Genomic DNA, 21,039 nt, shown 5'->3' on the forward strand with positions numbered 1-21,039 from the left:
AAACAAAAGATTTCAAAATGAAAAGTCAAAATGTTTTGAAAATGTCAAACAAAACATTTTGCTTTATTTATTTATTTTACAGGAGGCCACAAAACTATTCACCAAATTCAACCTAATTTAAGTGGGATAGCTGAATTCATGAATAGCTTTGGTCTACAAGAAACTGCATTGTTTAGTGAATAAACTATTAGTCCACAAAATTCTGCCCATCTCTAATTATGAGTAGTACTACTGGACACTATCACTAAACTCAGACGTCATTTGTTTCAACTAGGATGAACTGTGGTTCATTCACTGGGTTCACTTTGGCGCTTAAATCTCAAACTTAAATCCCTGTTAAAACCCAACAGAGTAATGAATGAATGATCGAAAAAGGCTTTAAAAATAACTTTATACCAAGGCCTAAAAAGGTTTACAAGTGAAGCATTTAGGAAAATGACAGGAATTAAATGGAGAGTATATTACCTTGCACCATCTGGCAGCTTTCTATCAAAGGAAGTGCTGCGAGGAATGGCTGTCTGAGCCTGCTGGAGAAGCTGCTGGCATTGCAGTCTGTCAGATGTTCCTAGGATTGGAGATGCACGAGAAAGAGGCTGCCCAGCAGGAGTCGGCACCCGATGCCAAGTAGTATTCCTTCTGAAAGGGGTTTTATACTCACATGGGGTGCCTTCGCTGTCGAGTTTATATTCCACCATGGGGATTCGGCATAGTTCTGAACAACCCCTGCAGGACACACAAAAATGCTGATAAATCTTACTGGAGGGGAAAAAAATACCAAAAATCTTTCTACCATAAAAGGTAGGGTATATTTTTCTTACAAAGGCACAAACATTCCCATATAGCACTGTCTTTTGCACACTTCAACAAACAAACCACTTATCTGGCAAAAAAATAATGTAAACGGTTCACTACTATGTGCAAACCAGCGTTTCAGATGTCTGTCTTTCGAAGTGAAAAAGCAATATAAGATACTGAAAGTTTATCCGTGTCTTAAATTCTGCATTATACAAAATAATAAATAAAAACTAAAATCTGAGAACTATAAAGATTGCCCAGTTAAGCACTCAGAAGTCAGGAAATGTCAACATTAAGGTTGCAAGTGCAGTCTTAACTCTGTTCCCTTATATGTACGCATCACACTACAAGTCAAATGATATGATCACACATGATTTCTCAATTTATACAATATCATACAAGTTGAAAAATATTTAATGTATAGTTTCTCCTGCAACCTTATTTACTTTTATGTAGTATCTGGTATTATTGATTACTTCTCTGTGTATGCCAGGCAGGTAAACAAACCGGCCAGGCCCGCCAGGGGCTTTCCCTGCACAAGCAGCGGAACAAGTTTGGGAACCACTGATAAAGAGAAAGAGGGCACGTAGAGGGATGGAAGAGACTGAGACAAGGACAGGCTGAAAGGACAGCTGAAGCAAAAGGGTCTGTAATCACTTGAGTACGCTGAAATACATCCCAGGGTTTCTGAATTTCGGCATTTCTCAATTCTGTGCCAGCGATGTTCTGCGTCTGGCTGGAAGATTCAAATCCACCTCCGCTGTGCCGCCGTCCCCAATGTAAATAATAACAAATAACCCACAATCACTGCTAAGTACTTTTACAAATGGACCTTCCGAGCCTTCTCTGATGCAATCTCATTAATTAGCTCATCCCAGTCCACCCGCCTTGCTTCCAAGCTCTCTACAGAAATAACTAGCAGATCATTTAACCCTTTCCTGCTCTATGGACACTCTTAGCTAGGTCTTGAGTTTCAACCAGGTGAAATTACTTTCATTAGCAGCTATGGTTACAGGAAGATAGCAAAAACTATGCAGACCTATTTCTGTGTCAGGGAAACTCATCTATAGACCGTTTGTCTCTATAGCTAAGGAGATCAATGAGAGCCTTTCTTTTTTTTTTTTTTCCACACACACGCACACACACGTCATCCTTAAAGATTCACTTGCAAAAAGTGGCAAAGAACTCCATCTCATTCTCAGTACTCAGTTTAAATTCCCAGGGGTAGCTGGCTTGCTAAATTTTAAGCATGCCTCTTTAGGTCTTCGTTATTGAGACACTTCAGTATCTCGTCCATCAAAAAAGCAGCCCTTTTTATGGCTGCATCCTGTTTACACATCCTATCATCAAACCGTGTTAATATTGTCTCTAACTGGGGATTGAAAGCCTCACATTCAAGAACTTTTCTGGGACCTGTTCACCTTTCATCCTTTGTAAGTTTGCCTGGCATTACTTTCCTCCTTCGAGCTGAATAAATATCCCTACTGTGTGAGCCTATGAAGCAGCAGAAGCAATGAACCCAGAAGCCCATAATTCTGATAAAGCATCTCGAAGACCACCAAGTAAACTGCCAGCTGTTTGAACGTCAAGATGTGGACTCTGCCATTTTTTTGCTCACAAAATTAATTTTTGCTCAGTATAGTAACAAAGGCCCCGAAGTTATGAGTTATTACTGTTGAAGAATTGCCCAGACATCAAGCCTGTTTTAGAAAAAGATAGAACTGATGGAAATGAGAATAAAAACTTAAGGTCTAACAGTAAGATTTCTTCAGACTGTCTGAGCAAACTCAGAATAGCTACAGCCTTTTACAAGAGTGTACCACTGGTGCTGCTAAAGAGACTTCCCCTTTTCCCTTTCTGTGAACGAGTGAGTGAATAAATTAAAAATTAAATTAATATCAAACATTAAGATATTATATATTAACAGATACAGCAGTGAAAAACAGGGAACCTGATGGAATCTAATATTGTAATTAAGTTAAGTTATATCTATAACATAGAAAGTTGACTATAAAGTGATCCAACTTTGGGCAAAATATTGTAAACTTTAACAGGGTTTACTCCTGTGAAAAGAGTGATGTGTGAGAGGAGAATGCCTATTAAATTGAAAAGTAAGATCTTCAAGATGGTAATTGGGCCGCACTTTTATATGGATCTAAGTGCTGGGCACTGACTGGGAAGAGACAAGAGCAGATCCTGAATACAGTTCAAATAAAAATGTTAAGATGAATGTTTGGAGCTACAAGGATGGACCATGTTTGGAATGAATGAATTAGGGAAAGGTACCAAATACAGAAAAGCTAAGGGAATCCATGCTTAACCGGTTTTGGCATGTGCAAAGAATATATAGGAAAAAGGGTGTTAAATTTAGGAGCAGAGGGTAAGAGAAGGGTTGGAAGAGCCAAATCTGGATGGATGGATGGATGGATGTCATATAAGGATATGAATAACTGTGGAATTTCCAAGGAACTGCTTCAAGACAGACTGGACTGGAGAAGGAGGACTCGAAGAGCTGACCTCATACAGGTGGGACCAAGGCTAGAAGAGGAAGATGACAAGGTTTACCTCATGGGCAATCCTATTAGGAAAAGAAAGGGCTTGCATTCATATTGATTTATTTTAGTGAAGTAGTAAGGCTAATATTTGCAATCAAGCATGCTTATGTTATTTAGTGATATACAGGTGTGGTGAGAGAGGCAGTAAATAAAAGGAACTGAAATCAAAGCTTGTGTTTATATGAACACTATCAGAGTGAAATAATCAGAAATATAATTGATTAATAATGCACAGTGTCAGCTGTGTCAGTGTCAGCTCAGCCATACATAATAAGGTCCCATTGTTTTTAAAACAAGGAGAACAGGAATAGAAGGATTTATACAGCTGTTCTGGTCTGGTAAAGAACAATAGTTCTAGAAGTGACTGCATTGTATAATGGACAGTTAAAACAAGTTTAAAGAGCATCAAAGAACATGGAAGGTCTTTGTACAAGTTATATTAACTTTAAACTGGAGATTTCAGCAACTAGTATAATGTTGATGGAGAAATTGCAGCTTGAATAAGCACAACTGCAAAGTTGGCCAAGAGATGCACCACAATGGGACCTATGGAAAGTGACTTGCAGAGAAAGTTGCTGACCAGAGCAAAACAGATGGTTCCAAGATAGTGATATCAAAGCTATGGCTTAACTTGTCTTACACAAGCTGGTATGATGAGATGTGTTGCACACAGATACTGGAAAATTCCAGCCCCAGTTGCTAGAACCGCCAATGTGATGTCTTGTTCCCTGATAGGATGGTGATAAAGGATGATTCATTTTGGTTGGATGTTTCAAATCTTTGGAAGAAGAACAAATCACCATCTGATTGGTCCACACTAGTACCTCCAAGAAAAGGAACAAACTTGGACCACCCAGCAGAAATAGGATAAAACAGGTCTGTCTCCTTCAGCACATTGCTTCCTGAAAGCCAAAGACACATGGAAGGAAGAAGACTGAGGTCCAGGATCAGACATCTGGAGTCCTCCTGGTGACAAAGTACCTATCTCAGACAGGTACCTTTAACTATCTCTCTATATTTTCCAGCATTGGGTTGCCTGCTAGTGCATTGGGGAAAAAAAACTATAGTCATGTCTGTCCTTTGCTCCACCCGTGTTTGCACTGTCAACTCCTGGTGTGAACAACAACTGAGTTGAAAGCGGGCAGCTGAACAAACATCTGGTGATAAAGTAACATACTTTCTCTTGGGTAACAGGTCAAATCAGTCAATTGATCACTTCCTGAAACTGGGTACCTAATTAGTATGGTGGTGTATATGCTTGTGCATGTGATCTAAAGATTGTCACAGAGTTACTGTGTCCCTTTGTTTTGTAAAAGATTCCAATCAATTTTGTTGTAAAGCAGCTTTAAAACGCAACAAGTTACTGTTGTTAACCAAGATTGTAGAATGTGTGTGTATGACAGTAATGATTTCATACTGCCCTTCAAGTTCTAGATGCATACAGACATAAAATGAGGCCATGTGTGCAAGCTTCTTGAACTGCACTCTGTCTGTATTGTCTGTCATAAACGTAGAAGTAATGTTAGATAGTTGGGAGTGTTAGATCCTGGGTCTAATATAATTATTTAGGATATTAGTTAAAAGGGCTGTCTACTAAAGATCCATAGAGAAGGAGAACTTGGTGAATTAGCATGCAAGCAATTGACCAAATTATTTTATTTATCTTTGGATCTTTGGTTTTTCCTATGTTGTATTAGCAACAATGGAGTTAATAACCATTTGACACAAGGAACCCCTATTCTGAGGGACTCAGTCAAAAATCTAAACAAAGTCACCTTCCCAAAATAGTGATTGAGTACAAGTTTTCTAATTATAGTACAATGCTATTGTAGTCTTCTTATATCCTATACTATTAGTGGCTGCTGTTAAAGATGCTTAATATACTCTATAAACTAATTTCAGCTTTCAAGTCCTTTACATTTAATAAAGCAATCAAAATTCAAAGATCTGTAAGAGAGGTGGTATGGGTAATCAGTTAAGCAACTGCTTAAGTAAGGTTTGTTTTATACCCTATCTTTCTTACATAAGATAGTACACCACATCTCAAACAAAACAAAACTGAAAACTCTGAAATTTGTTTGCAAGCTATCAATTTCTGACTTAAGCTCTGGGGTATGATTGTGTGAAACCTGGAATTTGTCTAACATATCAAGAATACCTTCAATCTGATTTTGTAGTGGATGTATGGCCTCTATCCTTACTGGAGTGACCAGATGTCCCAATTTTATAGGGAGAGTCCCAAAATTTGGGGCTTTGTCTTATATAGGTGCCTATTGCCCCCAGCACCTGTCCCGATTTTTCACCCTTGCTATCTGGTCACCCTAACCTTTACTAACCATCTTGTCATGCTTTGGCATTTTAATATAATGCGAATATGCTTTTTCAACACATCCCAATAACTAGAAGAAGTGGAAAACAGGATATACAATCTCTGAACAATTCAAAAAATAGAAGAATTTAGAGAACCATTGCAGCAGCTTCTACAAGATTCAGTGAGTGAGCAGTACATGGGTTGAGAGACGTATATTGATTTTCCTGATTAATTTGATTTTGAACTTGTTCGTATGCTGCAGCCTCATTACCTCCATTGTCATAGCTTTGTCCACGGCAATCAGCCATATCTGAACCATCTTTTTTTCAGCTTCTCTAAAATAATCTCCTTAATACACTACCCAGTTTTTGTGTGGCTAGCAATGAAATCTACACAATTCTCAACAAACTTCTCTCCATTTTTCAGAACGTTGTGACACCTTAACACTAGAAACATTTGTTCTATTCAGGAGTACAGTCAAACACAACAGATAACTATTTAGCTTTCCTAATCTTCTCAAAAACCTGTCATACTTTTCTTGTGATCCTATTGATAAATTCATTTTGATAATATGTCACATCTGCGTTACTGGCCTTAATGGTTTCCACATGATCTCTCAACATACTATCATTTCTGCAAGCAATTCAAATAAACCCAGAAACCTCCCATTACGAGGACTGTCTAATTTCTCATCTGAACCTGTCAAAACTAAATCTCTCACCTAAGTTCAGCAAAATATCCAACGAATGATGCAAAATATTGCTCTTTATGTCTTTCTGCACCTGACAGAAAGTTTGCATACCTTTGTCAATTGTGTGGCCCTTTTCCAACCATTCTACAAGTTCCATCCAGCATGTGACTGCCTCTATATGTTCCTTCAAACATACGTATAAGCATACTCTCTCACTAAGGTGGAAAATGTTCGTGAACCCAGTTTTACAGTTCACAAAGGAAGATGAGGAATTTGACTGGAAAAAGCAAACAAGTGAAACAGAACCAGGAGGCAAGAGTGAAACCGTACATCAGCCAAAAACGCTGGCTTTACACCTTATTAGGTGTTCTGACAAAACCAAAACTTTAATTCTTGTTTTCCTCTGCATTTGCTAGGTAAAAAGTCTTTCTAAATTAATTACAGGGCTGTTTTCTACCAAAAGAACCAGCAAACAAAAATTTCTCATTTGTGGCCAAGTAGTCAGCTCTACCTGATGAGCCAAAATTCTGCCCCATGCTTTCAATAATGAAACTGCTTTCAGAGTCTATGTCCATAATAGTTGCACTAGCAACCACTAGGCAACTTTCTGTCCTGAATCAGAGCCTTGGGGACCCACAAGTCTGACACACCCAAATCAACCTCCTCACTAGCTGAGGAAGGCTCAAAAGTGAGAGTAGAAGAACTCTTCAGGAACATGGTCAAATTTAATATATTTAAAATAAATGCGTAGACTGGTTGCATTTTTCTGATCTTTTTCATGGACATGCTGCAGCTAACACTTTTGAGCACCACTCTTGTGCATGTAGGTTTTCATGGTAGACATAATGGTTAACTGTAAGAATTCATCTTCCAAGCTCTTCATGAACGTAAAGTTAAAAGCAAAAACAAAAAACAAAACAATGGAGCCCTTTATAGGCCCTTGACAGGCTGTTTGAAACCCGCCCACTCCTTTTAATGTAATTTTTGGGATGTAATTATCTACACAGATTGTCATTATTGGATTAGGAACTTCAGTTATGTGAATGGTTATCTAAACTACCCCTGATTTGATTCCCAATACCCTGCATTCCTCCCTTATCCTCTCTCCCATGTATCCTGAGTGTGAGAAGCTTTTGCTTTAAGCTGATAACATCACTTACAAATTCAGACTTTTCCAGATATTGATCTTACCTCTTAGTTTGGTAACTTGAGCAAGGTCTTTCTAGAATATGTATATGTCATTCTCCACATCCTTAAATCCAAAAAAGTATTTTAAATGTTTAACCACATTTTCATAGATTTTAAGTCCAGAAGGACAATTACGATTATCTAGTTTATCACATATCTAAAAGCATGTTATATCACCAAATTACTCCTTTCTCAGTTAAGATTAATACCTTCAAGTTTTGTAGCTACTTGCCTCAACTGGAGAATATGTCCCTTTAGCTAACCAATGACTATGTGATTGTAGACATTGTTCCTGTAAACAGAGGTTTGTAAACAACCCTATTTCAAATCACTATCAGATCTAATCAAGCAACTTTTATAAGCTGAATAAGTACACATTGGACTTCACATACAAAACCATAAGAAGCAATGAAGTTATCCAACCCTGTCCCAGTCACTTAAAAACAGGTAAATACATAGCTTATATCAAAGTATTTTTGATCATCCTCCTCCTTGAAATCACAGAAAGAAAAATATGCTGTTTGGTGTTTTTTGAGTATTAGATCAGAGCAGTCAAGCATTAAGATTGAATGGCATACTGTATTACTTCACAACAACCATACAGAGAATAAGTACTGCAGTTCACAGAAAGAGAAGGTCATCATTGCATTTACTCTGTGTATTGGGGACATGTGAAATAATCTACTAGTAGGTTTCCAGCCAAATACTGACACTGTTATTTTGGATCTAGAGAATTATCCTGGCTAACTGCTGAAATCGTATTTAATTTACTGTTCAACATTTAGCTGGGTTGCTAACGAGCCTTTGTTTGCTACACTTTATTGCATTGTTTGATAGGTATATGTGGGCATTTGTATTTAACAAAAGCGTTTGCACCTACTTTTTAAATGCAAAGACCAAAGCTAAGCCTTATGCTCCTATGAAGATATTTAAATGATGTAAAATAGAAAAAGGGAATTGCTGGAGAGTTTTCCCCAATATCATCCAACATATTGTTTTGACAAATAGACTAAGAAAAGATCCCCGATTCAAAAAGTTAGATAGCAAATATGACCAGAAGGGAAAATACAGATGACAGAGTCAGTTTCTAGATCGGCACATCAGAAGCCAGAACATTTCTTCCCCTTCATAATAGCATGTAGGTTAGTACTCAGGCCTCTGAGCTAAATAGATGGACTCAAATATTTAAGGATCCTCTGTTTAGAAACCATGTGTTAACCTATAGCAATGCTAAGTTTATGCTGGTAAATTACTATAAAAGTACCACCTACATGCCTAAGTGGGACAGCTAACACTAGAGTGACCCGACAGTGCTGATTACTGCAGCTTAGCACATAAAAAGCAGCAGCTGTGGTCATCTGCAATGTTAAAATATTATTGCAAACAACATTTTAGTTTAATACACTTATGAAGCAGTCTGCAACAATACATTATCAGCTTTAAAAACCATGAAGCTCTGAAACCTTTCAATAGTTATTCGAGCTCCTACATGAAGGGCTTCTAGGATGCACCCTGAAGGAGCTACATTAGGCTAACATGATACTTAAAAGTTTAATGTAAAGCTCTTGAGAAAACTTTAGAAGCTTTTATATATTATGATTAAGAGTCTGCTGTCTTGATAACTACATGAAAGCCTTGTCTTTTTCAATTACATTCCACCATCATAATAAGACTGTTACTCAGCATGGCTGTTGTACTTTGGGTCACAATTAAATTGGGCTCTACAACTAAATCTTATGAAAATACAAGTGTTTTATTGTAATCAAAATGCTCAATTTCCAGCTCCTTAAATTCTCAGTACCAAATGGATATGCTAGCGATCTCAGTTGATCTACAGTTTGACTCTTGCCTCCTTGTTCTGCTTCATTTGTTTATATTTCCAGCCAAATTCCTCATCTTCTTTATGAACTGTAAAACTGGGTTCATGAACTTTTTCCACCTTAGCAAGTGAGTATGCCCACAAGAATATTTGAAGGAACATGTGGGAGGCAACCATGCACTTGATGGAACTTGCAGAATGGTGAAAGGAAGCATTATTTCAATTTTACAGGTGGGAAAATAAAGAATGGAGACACTAATGGACATTCTCAAGGTTAAACAGGAAGATCATGGTAGAACTGGGACTGCACCTGTATCCTCCAAATTCCTGTCAAGTGCCTTCACCACATGACTATCCTCTTGATTCACAGAAACGGTTGTATTTTGGTCAGACAGCCAAACAAATTGCAACTAACTAACTAGCAGGCATAGACATGTTCAAAAATAGCTTCCAGGTTTGATCTGATTTCAAGCAGGGCCACAGGAAACATGCAAACATCTTCCTCAGAGGGCATAGTTCAAAGCCCATTGAAGTAAATGCAAATACTCCCGCTAACTTTGGATCAAGCCTAGAGATTCTACCTGGACAATACTGGCCAAACAATGAAGGTCAATCCATGTCACTATAACTTAGTCCCCACAGCCCTCCAGAAACCTACTAACATTAACTGCATACTGTCAAAAATCAACAGACTGATGAAAATATTAGTTAAAATAATGTACAGCATCATAAATAAATAATGATGTTGCTAGGATGATCACCTTGGATGATGAAGCTGCCACCAGCCCTACCAGTTCTGTCAGTAGAAGTGATGAAGCACTCATGGTGAGAGACGTGAAGAGTTGAAGTTGACAATGTGCTCTTACAAAGTAAGATCTTCATTCATTTTTAGGCTAAGAGGAAAGCTTTGGGCTGCTGAGCCCACAAACAAGTGGAAGTTTCTTAAATGCTCTTGGAGATGCAATGCTGTATGTGAGAGACATGAAAAACAGGGACAGAGTACATGCACTAGCTAGAGCGGATGACCAGGACTTAAAAAAAATAAACTACAACCTGATTGGCACACCTGTGTGATCAGTGAGGCAGTATCAAACCTGTAGTTTGCACTAATGAGAACAGGACAACAGAACCAGAACAAAACACATTTCCAAGTCCCAAAGAATACAAAGACAACCACACACAAAAGATGACATGATACAACATTTATGGGGAAGGCAAATGATCAGAAGGAAAGGAAAATCCTTGGAAGGGGAGGGGGGGAATGAAAAGTTATACCACAGCTGTAAACCTATGAAAAGGGAATGATATAATAAAGTTAACAATAACAAGAGGGAGGAGGAAAGTCGGGGAGTGATATCAGGAAGAAAGAAGACATCTAGTGCTGGAAGTTTAAAATGATGGTGGAACATGCAAATGATGTCAAAGACATCTGGAGATGCAAGATTTGGAGGAGGAAGACAGGTCAGAGATTTAGGAATCATTCATATAGAACTAGTGGTTGAAGCCATTTTTCACAAATAATTCAATATCAATCAAGTCTGAAATGCAAAGTCAGCTACAAAATCTGCTCTCATATGAGCACGAAATTCCAACATTATTAATTACATTTTATTTCTGTTGACATATCAGCTCAATTAAACTGCTTTGTACAAGAGTTCTAGTGGAGGGCACAGTTTGAGATCATCATCAGACTTACCAAAAGGAAATGCTTAGAAAATATAGACAAGGTTGATAGATCAATTACATACAAGTTTTTGGCTATTTTCTCTGCTCAATAACAAATGTACATATGTGCTTATGCAGCTTATAATTACTGTGCTGGATAGAAACCAGAGGAAAAATGAGGACACATTCAACTTTAGGGTTAAACGGAAACATAACTAAGTTCCATACCATTGATAGAGCAAAGAAACACAAATTTTCCTGCTGTCTCCTGAGAATAACCCTGAAATTCTGGGAGCAATACATTTTGAAAAAAAATGCCTGCTACATAGAGGCATTAAGAATGCAATTATTAGAAAATATCAAACAAAGAAAAACCACCACAATAGAGCTTTCTGAGTCCTAAGCATTCATTTTAATGTAAAAATATAAGGTTTGGAGTTTTGACAAACAGAAGGGCTACTGCCTGAAGAGTGGTCATTTTTTTACTTCCCAAGTTTATCATCTTCAACTGATGAATAATCCTCCTTTTGGGTAACAAGTAAGCTGACCTTGGTTTCACTCTGACTCCACAACAACAAAGCCAAATACTGATTGATATGAACTAAAAATATCTTTCGGGGTCAGAAATGGTGGATTCCTAGAATCTGAGCGAGATTAGTGGAGGGAAGGAAAAAAGGAGGGAACACTGGAGCAGGCAGGCATATCCACAGATTTCTCCTCCTTCTTTCCTCTTATCTGGTACTGGAGGCAGCTACATCTTTTGTGTGGTAGAGCTTAGTGCCAGAGAGATTGCTTTGGAATATCATCTCACTTTCTTCAGAGTTGAAGACCTTGTCTCTTTCTTCAGAGTTAAAGACCTGGCACTCTCCCACAGTGCCCCAAACAGACCCAGCAAGGCTCTTAGTACATGCCTCCTGTTTCAACCAACAGACTAGCTGGGGAAGAGACACAGGCAGCCATAACACATTCTATAATAGCTTCCCATATTCCAGCTTGCAGCACAGTAGGCATGCAGTGGTACCTCCTTTATGTGGGACCATACGCACATAGAGGGTCAGTGAACACAGTGTGCCCACTTTCCTTGAGGTTATGCCTTGAGATTGACTCACACTCCAAAGTCATGGAAAACTATATGAACATACACAGATGTTCATGCTTATGTACCAAGTTGATAGTCATCTTAGATAGACTGATCTGCTGATTTGTCACCCACTGAGAAATGGATCATATCTTCAACAGGATGTACTTCTGGCCCTGCACTTTGAAATTTTGCTTGCAGAACTTCACCCATTTTCTGCTTATATAGGGTCAAATGACAGATCAACTTAGGCCCTAATTTGGAAGTGTAGGAAATTCTCTCAAGCTTGAATAAAGTGTGGAATTTAAGTGGAGAGGAAAGATGTGTGTGCATTGGGTTGGTCAACAGAAAACAGTCTTCTGTTTCTTCGCCACTGATGGATGGAGCTACTGAAACAGCAGAAGAAAGAGGAAAGCACTAGGGAATATTTCAAGACAATAATAATAGTGTGAGAAAGTGCAAAACAGAAGTGTCTTGAAGTGGAAGAAGATGATTCATAAACATAGTATACAGAACATATCTTGTCAAGTTACTTTATATCTAGGAAGTCTGAGACAGAATTTAATATAACATTAGCCATAAAAAATCCATGAAAACAGCAAGCTTCTGTTATATAAAAAGATACATACTGTCATAAAATCCATTGGGTTACAGTAAGTGTATTCAGACAAGGATTCAGAAGGAAAAAAGCCTTCCCCCTCATCCTAAAGTCTGAATTATCTTGAGATGTTGTTTAAGATATGATTAGTATTTAGGATATGATTGATAGGTGAGGCTTAGGACAATGTCAAAGTCAATATGAAAGTAGGCTTCTTTTGGAAAGAAAGCACACATCAAATTTAACACACAAAGGTTCTTTTAGGGATTTTCAATGATGGTGCATGTAGTTACATTCAAAACCTACACTTCTAGCCAAAGTAATGGCTCAAACAGAGTGTTAATTTTCAAGAGAAAACAAATCAATAGAAGCAATCTTTTCTAAAGGATTTTTATAAACCATTTAAAGAATATAGAAAAATCATTATAGCTGCTAATAAACTTTCAGAAATAGAGCAGAAAGAAACATTTTGTGCAAAGTGAATTCTGAGCTGATTGCAAAGCCAAGTAGCAAAGTAAAAAAGTCCAAAGTAAAACACTTTTCTCCTAACCCTGGATACTTTCATCACGAAAACAGGTAATTTCATACTGCTATAAAAAACTACGAAGAAATAAACAAGCCACGGACAAAGCAAAAACCAGAAGTTCACTTATCTTTATATAATGTAGATTCTCTCCACTAAATTCCCATGAAGCGCTTTGAAAATTTATCACACAAGATTTCTTCCACTGATGTGAGCAAGAGTAACTGCATTTGCATTACTAGAAGCTACAGATATAAATGCTCCTGCATGATAATGGGACAGTCAACCATTTAGTCAAAGACTTTCAGAATACAAAGAAACAAAAAGCAAATGATCAAACTTCTTTCTTTTCTCCCCCTCTATAAAATGTCTATTAACCATACTAAACCAAGATAGTGAAGTTGAACACAGACTGATTTTTAATACAGAGTAATATTGAGGACATCATCATGTCGACCCATGGAAAAGAAGCCCTTGAGGAATTCTACCATGATTTCAACAATTTCCATCCCACCATCAACCTCAGCCTGGACTAGTCCACACAAGAGATCCACTTCCTGGACACTACAGTGCTAATAAGCGATGGTCACATAAACACCAACCTATACCGGAAACCTACTGACCGCTCTGCTTACCTACATGCCTCCAGCTTTCATCCAGACCACACCACGCGATCCATTGTCTACAGCCAAGCTCTACGATACAACCGCATTTGCTCCAACCCTTCAGACAGAGACAAACACCTACAAGATCTCTATCAAGTGTTCTTACAACTACAATACCCACCTGCTGAAGTGAAAAAACAGATTGACAGAGCCAGAAGAGTACCCAGAAGTCACCTACTGCAGAACAGGCCCAACAAAGAAAATAACAGAACGCCACTAGCCCTCACCTTCAGCCCCCAACTAAAACCTCTCCAACGCATCATTAAGGATCTACAACCTATCCTGAAGGATGATCCCTCACTCTCACAGATCTTGAGAGACAAGCCAGTCCTTGCTTACAGACAGCCCCCCAACCTGAAGCAAATACTCACCAGCAACCACACACCACACAACAAAAACACTAACCCAGGAACCTATCCTTGCCACAAAGCCTGTTGCCTACTGTGTCCACATATCTATTCAGGGGACACCATCATAGGGCCTAATCGTATCAGCCACACTATCAGAGGCTCGTTCACTTGCACATCTACCAATGTGATATGTGCCAGCAATGCCCCTCTGCCATGTACATTGGTCAAACCGGACAGTCTCTACGTAAAAGAATAAATGGACACAAATCAGACTTCAAGAATTATAACATTCAAAAACCAGTCGGAGAACACTTCAATCTCTTTGGTCACTTGATTACAGACCTAAAAGTGGCAATTCTTCAAGAAAAAAATTAAAAAACAGACTCCAACGAGAGACTGCTGAATTGGAATTAATTTGCAAATTGGATACAATTAACTCAGGCTTGAATAAAGACTGGGAGTGGATGTGTCATTACACAAAGTAAAACTATTTCCCCATGTTTATTCCTCTCCCTCCCCCACTGTTCCTCACATGTTCTTGTCAACTGCTGGAAATGGCCCACCTTGATCATCACTACAAAAGGTTTCCCCCGCCCCGCTCTCCTGCTGGTAATAGTTCACCTTACCAGATCCATCTTGTTACAGTGTGTATGGTAACACCCATTGTTTCATGTTCTCTCTGTATATAAAATTTCCCCACTGATTTTCCACTACATGCATCCGATGAAGTGAGTTGTAGCTCACAAAAACTTGTGCTCAAATAAATTTGTTAGTCTCTAAGGTGCCACAAGTACTCCTTTTCTTTTCGCGGATACAGACTAACACGGCTGCTACTCTGAATACAAAGTAAGACGCTGTCATTTATAGGCTTCGTTATATGGGTATAATATAATGGAATAAACCACACACACTCTCGATCTTCACCATTATTATTGCTTCAATAAAAATGATGAAACAAGAGTGTTTCATTTAAGAATCAACTTCAGAAGGAATTAAATGACTGCTAGGGATGTGGTTCATTAAACAAACTGGGTCTCTAATGCATTACTACATACTGTACCTTCAGCAATTCACACGCTATTTGCAGCTGCAAGAAGTTTCAGTACGGGTCATTTGCTTTTAGTAATCATTTCACCCTGTAAGCATGTTGTATTTATCTACTGGAAAAAAACAGTTCCTTTGAAATGAAGGCTCATTTCCAAGGGAAGTAATTTGTGTTATTTCTTTTAAGTATGGTTGTTAAAACAAGTAAAATACTGGTATTTTACAAGACAACATGCACATGACACTCTTTCAAAATGTAACAATGGACACTTCATATTGAGCAAAATTCCAAGTTGCAATATACAGAACAAAAACTATTAAGTTCTCACTCAAATTACATAATTTTCCCTTCCAGAATTTAGACATACCAAGAAGTTTGTTAATTACATGATAGTTACAAGAGAAAGAAAAACAAGTCCAAATTAAAAACTTATATATTTCTTCCTCTGGTTTACAAAAACAGATAAAGCTTTTGGGGGAAAAAAATGCAGAAAGCTGAGTTAGATACAATAGTATAAGCTATTTCTTTCACTGTAATACATAACTTTGTAAAATGAAATTCCTATTTAGTATGGCGGTATTCTCCATGATACTCCTTGCATACTCATTTCAATGCAGAAATATCCAAAAAGAAAAAAAAAAGGCTTCAAGATAAGGCCGCTTTAAACTTTTGCAAATTGCAATTATGAATGGTGTGGAGAAAGTGAAAGTGTTATTTATCCTTTCACATAGCACAAGAACCAGGGCTCACCCAATTAAATTAACAGCAGGTTAAAAACAAACATAAGGAAGTACTTCTTCACACAGTGTACAGCCAGCCTGTGGAACACGTTGCAGGACCTGTTGTAAAGGCATGAAGTATACCTGGGTTCAAGAAAGAATAATCTAGAGTTCATGGATAATAGGTCCATCAATGGCTATTACCAAGATGGTCAGGGAGGCAACCTCATGCTCTGGGTGTTCCTAAACCTTTGTGTTCATTCCCTCTGAAGCATCTAGCATCAGCCACTAACGGAAGACAGGATACTTGGGTAGAGGGACCATTGGTCTGAACTAGTATGGCCATCATTATTTTCTTATATTTCCTTAGGGTTAATTCCTTCTGTTGCCTCTGAAAAAAACTAGTACTCTCAACTTACAAGTTTCAGATATTTTCAAGCATTTCAGTCTTGTAGCATTGGCCATAATTAAAACTCCATTTAAAGCCCTGGAACTTTCAAGCTCAATTTGCATAAACAATAAATAGCCAAAAGGACTGATCTTAAAGAAATAATTCGCCCTGATCTTAAACCCCAGGATCTCAGACAGACAGACATCAGGACTTAAAAAAAAATTTACACAATTCTTAATTTAACTGGCAGAGAGCTTTAGAAAAATTCTTAAAGGAAAATGAGTAAGTGTCTCATCAGGGTTTGATGATAACCCCAAGAAAGTTCAGGAATAGCCACAAAACTCTAAAACAAGAAATATTTCAAAATTGGCGGCAGCTGATTACAGCAGCAGCTTTAAATCCCCAAAGTCATTCCAAGCTGTTAACTTGCTCACAGACCAGTCACTGGAAACTATTGCTGCTGAAACCGTTCTGGCACAGTGGCTGCTCTTATGTTTCTATTCCTGGTCCATCTGAATGCTGTTTATTGGTTTTGAATTTGTTTGTTCTCAGATTTTAAGCCACCTTTCCATAGTAGTTATGCAAGTTCATAGTTTAAAAGGGACTTAGAACTAGAAAGAAGAACTCACTGATTTGGCTTGGCTGATCAAAGCATGTGGTATCATCTCTGAGCACTATTGTGATAATGTCAAGGAATGCAAGTTAGAATTCAGTTCATTATTTTACTGTGACAACGTGTGCATAGTTCTAAGTATTGCTATGACAACACTGGGCACTGACAACAACAGAGCAGCAAGGCACAAAATCTTCTTAAACACAGAGTCCTACTAAAGCAAACTTGAAATATGAACATTTATACAAAAATGAATGCATTGTCTATCATGTTCTTACACTCTACTGGAACTGAAGGTATTTATGTTTTAAAAAGCAGTTTCTCCTCTGTGGCTGAGCATCAGTGTGTTGCCATGCAAATATTTGTGATATTCCAATTTGCACATTATGACTTAATTGCTGAAGAAAACAAGGTGGTAAGTGTTCTGTCAATTGCAGTCTGAAACAAGTTTATTACTTTTGCTAATTAGCAAACTTAGGCTCTGATCCTGTGATTGATTTTGCAGGCAGACTTCTGCTCTCAAGTGGAGCAGAAGTGCAGGGAGTCAACATGCAATGTTCTGCTGGCAGGAATAAATAAATAAAGTGATGGAAAACACCTATTATGTGAATGTGTTGACAGTTTGAGTCTGATATATTGCATTTAATAATACCCCCGCCCTCACCCATACAACCACCATCTTTAAATGTGAGCGAGATTCCAAGTCCTCTCTCTTTGTGCTGGAAAGAATTATGCTGTAAATGATCTTATATTAAAAATAAAAACTCATAGTTCACAATGATTCAGTGTTAATATTCTAGATGTGTTCATACTTACAAGGTGTAATTAAAAACTTACAACGGTGGGGGACTGAAGGCTACAGCGCAGGTAAGCTATCACCCCTATTTAAAATCAAACTAAAACAGTTAAGGTCTGGGACTGGACTGCTTTGGAAACACCCTTCCACACTTTAAACTCTCATTTTCATTTGAAGAGTCTAATTCCCAAACCAGTACACAGCAGTCATATCCAATGTGTGTAAACTCACTCCAGAACCTGATCCCAGCAAGAGGCGAGTGCTAATAAGCACCCCTCCTCCTCAAAGAGGAAGTCCTTACTGCTCCTTATTCCTAAAACTCAGCAGTCAACAGCTTTAAGTGAAAACTGCTTCCCTTTCAAGCCAGGGAACAATCAGTTGATTTTCTCAGTAAAATGCTAGGTGGTTGTTCTATGAAACAAATGCAGTTTTCTTAGCTAAGATAGACATATATTCTCATTCAGAGCCAAATTTTTATTTGTACTTTGATTCTAGGAGAAATGGAGCAGTTAATGAATATCAATGTCTTATTGATAGCTAATCTGAGATAAATTTAAGTTACATCTAATGGTAGAATTCAAAACCTCTGATTTTCTTTGTATTTAATTACATTCATAAAATGTCATTTAAACTTCAGTGCTTTCATAAGAAATGAGACTAAAATACAAGAAGATAAAAATAGGGCAGTCACAAGTCTAAAGTAAACTCATGTCTTCTGCAGTAAAATTATTAGAATTTGATTTTTTAAAAGTGCTGATTGTAGTTCTTCATGATCACCCCCATACATACACAGAAACTTCACAAAATAAAATATCATGCATTGGAAGAAAATTTTCCCTCCTTCTGGTAGCTTTTAAATTTGAGCTGGAAAATAAAATTCTCTTTAGTGAACAAAATCTCATGACACAATAGTAGTTTAAATGAAATAATGCAAAAAATATGTACCACTTAATTGCCTCTCTCTGCTTCTCCACCATCCTCCCTCTAGACATGCAAAACCTGAATGAAGCAAATGTTTGATTATGCCCCGCAACGGAAAGAAACTCCTCTTGACGGGAAATGTATTTTGAGTGCCCCTTGCTGATTTATGTAAGCTACTGCTGCCACAATGCTGATTCTGAGAAAGACTTGACAATAATAGAATTATCTCCCATGGTGTGGAGGGCGTACCTCTCTTGTGCTCAATGGCATACATCAGAGACAATGCCACACAAACACCTGGTGCCAGCTTATGGTTTATACAGGCGGCCAAAGCCAAGATACTGGAATCTGTTGTCAACTACACATGCATTGGAACCACCTGGGGCATATTTTGTTAGATGCGATCTCTTTTAATCTTTTAGTGGGGCCTGTTTCTCCTCTAGTTCAAATAACTACACTCCTAAATTCAAAAAGATCTGCTCCTTAGGTATAGCTAAGACCAAGTCACAATCAGTTCCAGCAGTGAGCAGAAGAGGCTCTTGCATTTCGATCTGCTGAATGATTCTTTCCAGGGATGGAAACACTTGTTGAATCTCACTAGTTCCTATTCCCATCAATGACTTCTACTGAAAGGAAATGAGATTTAAAAAAAACAAAAAGAAAAGGAGTACTTGTGGCACCTTAGAGACTAACCAATTGGTCAGTCTCTAAGGTGTCAAAAGTACTCCTTTTCTTTTTGGGAAAACAGACTAACACGGCTGTTACTCAAAAAAACAAAAACAAAAACAAAAAACACTTCTATCACTTGGTCCAGAAACCAAAACTGGCCTTTGACCTTGTTTTCACAAAAGCAGACTGCTGAAAGAAGATGATCACGTTCTGATGAGCCAAAACTCTAAACAAGGTATGACACAAATTGTGACGTTACACCGCATATTCTTTATGGAAATATACTTATGATATGGCAAACAGATATTTGATGCAAGATGGGTCTTGTAAGATATCATTGGAAAGGTTATGATTATCCAATTTGTATGCACGTATCATATCTGTACCTAAAGTTAGGAACATTGACTATAACAATTACAACTGGGAGTGTACTTGGGAAACACACACCGGACAACAGGCCATCAGCCTTGATGGGCCATTAGGAAGAAACAATAAGATTTTGCAGATACTAATCTCTCTTCTTCCTGGGAGGGACCTTGCAGTGACACTACTAGGTCATGTGACCTGGTACTAAACACCATCTTGGACTTCTAATACTTTTCCACTAAAAGTAGGGGAAGGTTAAGATTGGAAAACAAAAGATTCCTGCCTTACGTAAATCTTATTTAAGCCTGGGGAGTAAGCTGATCTAGGTACACTCTTCACTGAATGCCCAGCCAGGGTGACTGCTGGGAACACTTAAGGACAAGGACAAAGGGAAAGTGGGAGGAGTACTGAACCCAGGCTGGAAAAGGGATCTGGACTGTGAATAAGATACCTGAGAATTTGAACCTGCTAGAAATGTAGCTAACCACCAAGAATTTCTGCAACCGGCCTGAAAGCAACATTTAGGGTGAGAAATTACTTCTTGAAACCAGTCTCTTCAGGAATTAAGCTTAGTATGCATGTTTTGTTTTATTTGCTTAGTCATCTGCTTTGTTCGGTTTGCTATCCCTTATAATCACTTAAAATCTGTTTTTTATAGTTAATAAACTTAGTTCTTGTTTATAACATAACCCATTTTGTGCAATTCATATCTGGGATGGGCAAGAAGCTGTGTATATCTCTCTCCACATTGAGGGAAAGGGTGAATATTTATGAGCTTGCACTGTGAAGACTTTTCTATACTTGCTCAAGACAATATTATTTGGGTTTACTCCCCAAAGGGGGTGTGTACTTGAGTGCTGGGCAACTTTCTAGCTGAATCTTCCCATAGAGAGCTGCTTGTAGATTGAGATTCTACAGCTGGTACATCCCTACCTGTGTGTGTGTGCTGCCAGAGGCCTGAGAGCCTGATTCAGCAAAACAGGGAGAGGGAGCCCAGACTAGGGGAGCGGGCAGCTCAGTGAAACCCCAATACATCAGGTGGCATCCAGGACCGGGGAAAGGGGGTCCAACCAGTCAATACTCTCTCCCCAGGACAATTACTGCCACTACTACATCAGGGTTTACAGGAAGATCCTTGGGCAGTAATCAAAAGCATTGAAAGGATCAGGTACTAGAAGTAGGGCTCAACCACCCTGAAATGCAGGAATCAGGATTTGTAGATATGCATCTTTCTTGCAGATTAATTCCAGAGAGCCTTCAGGGATAGTTCTAGAAGAGATT

The 21,039-nt window shown here is 38.2% G+C and overlaps 1 protein-coding gene across 5 annotated transcripts in view; it reads right to left on the reverse strand.

The window, feature by feature from the left end:
* The window catches only part of SIPA1L2 (signal induced proliferation associated 1 like 2), a 179,376-nt gene that overhangs the window by 53,763 nt on the left and 104,574 nt on the right, over positions 1-21,039 (reverse strand). For all 5 annotated transcript variants that reach the window (XM_084624844.1, XM_084624846.1, XM_084624843.1 and 2 more), the window contains one exon: positions 466-723. In XM_084624844.1, coding sequence (XP_084480970.1) covers positions 466-723 — 258 coding nt within the window. The remainder of the gene's footprint in view (positions 1-465; positions 724-21,039) is intronic.

Source organism: Lepidochelys olivacea (assembly GCF_965140295.1).
Source record: "Lepidochelys olivacea isolate rLepOli2 genome assembly, chromosome: 3".
Classification (NCBI taxonomy): Eukaryota; Metazoa; Chordata; order Testudines; family Cheloniidae; genus Lepidochelys; species Lepidochelys olivacea.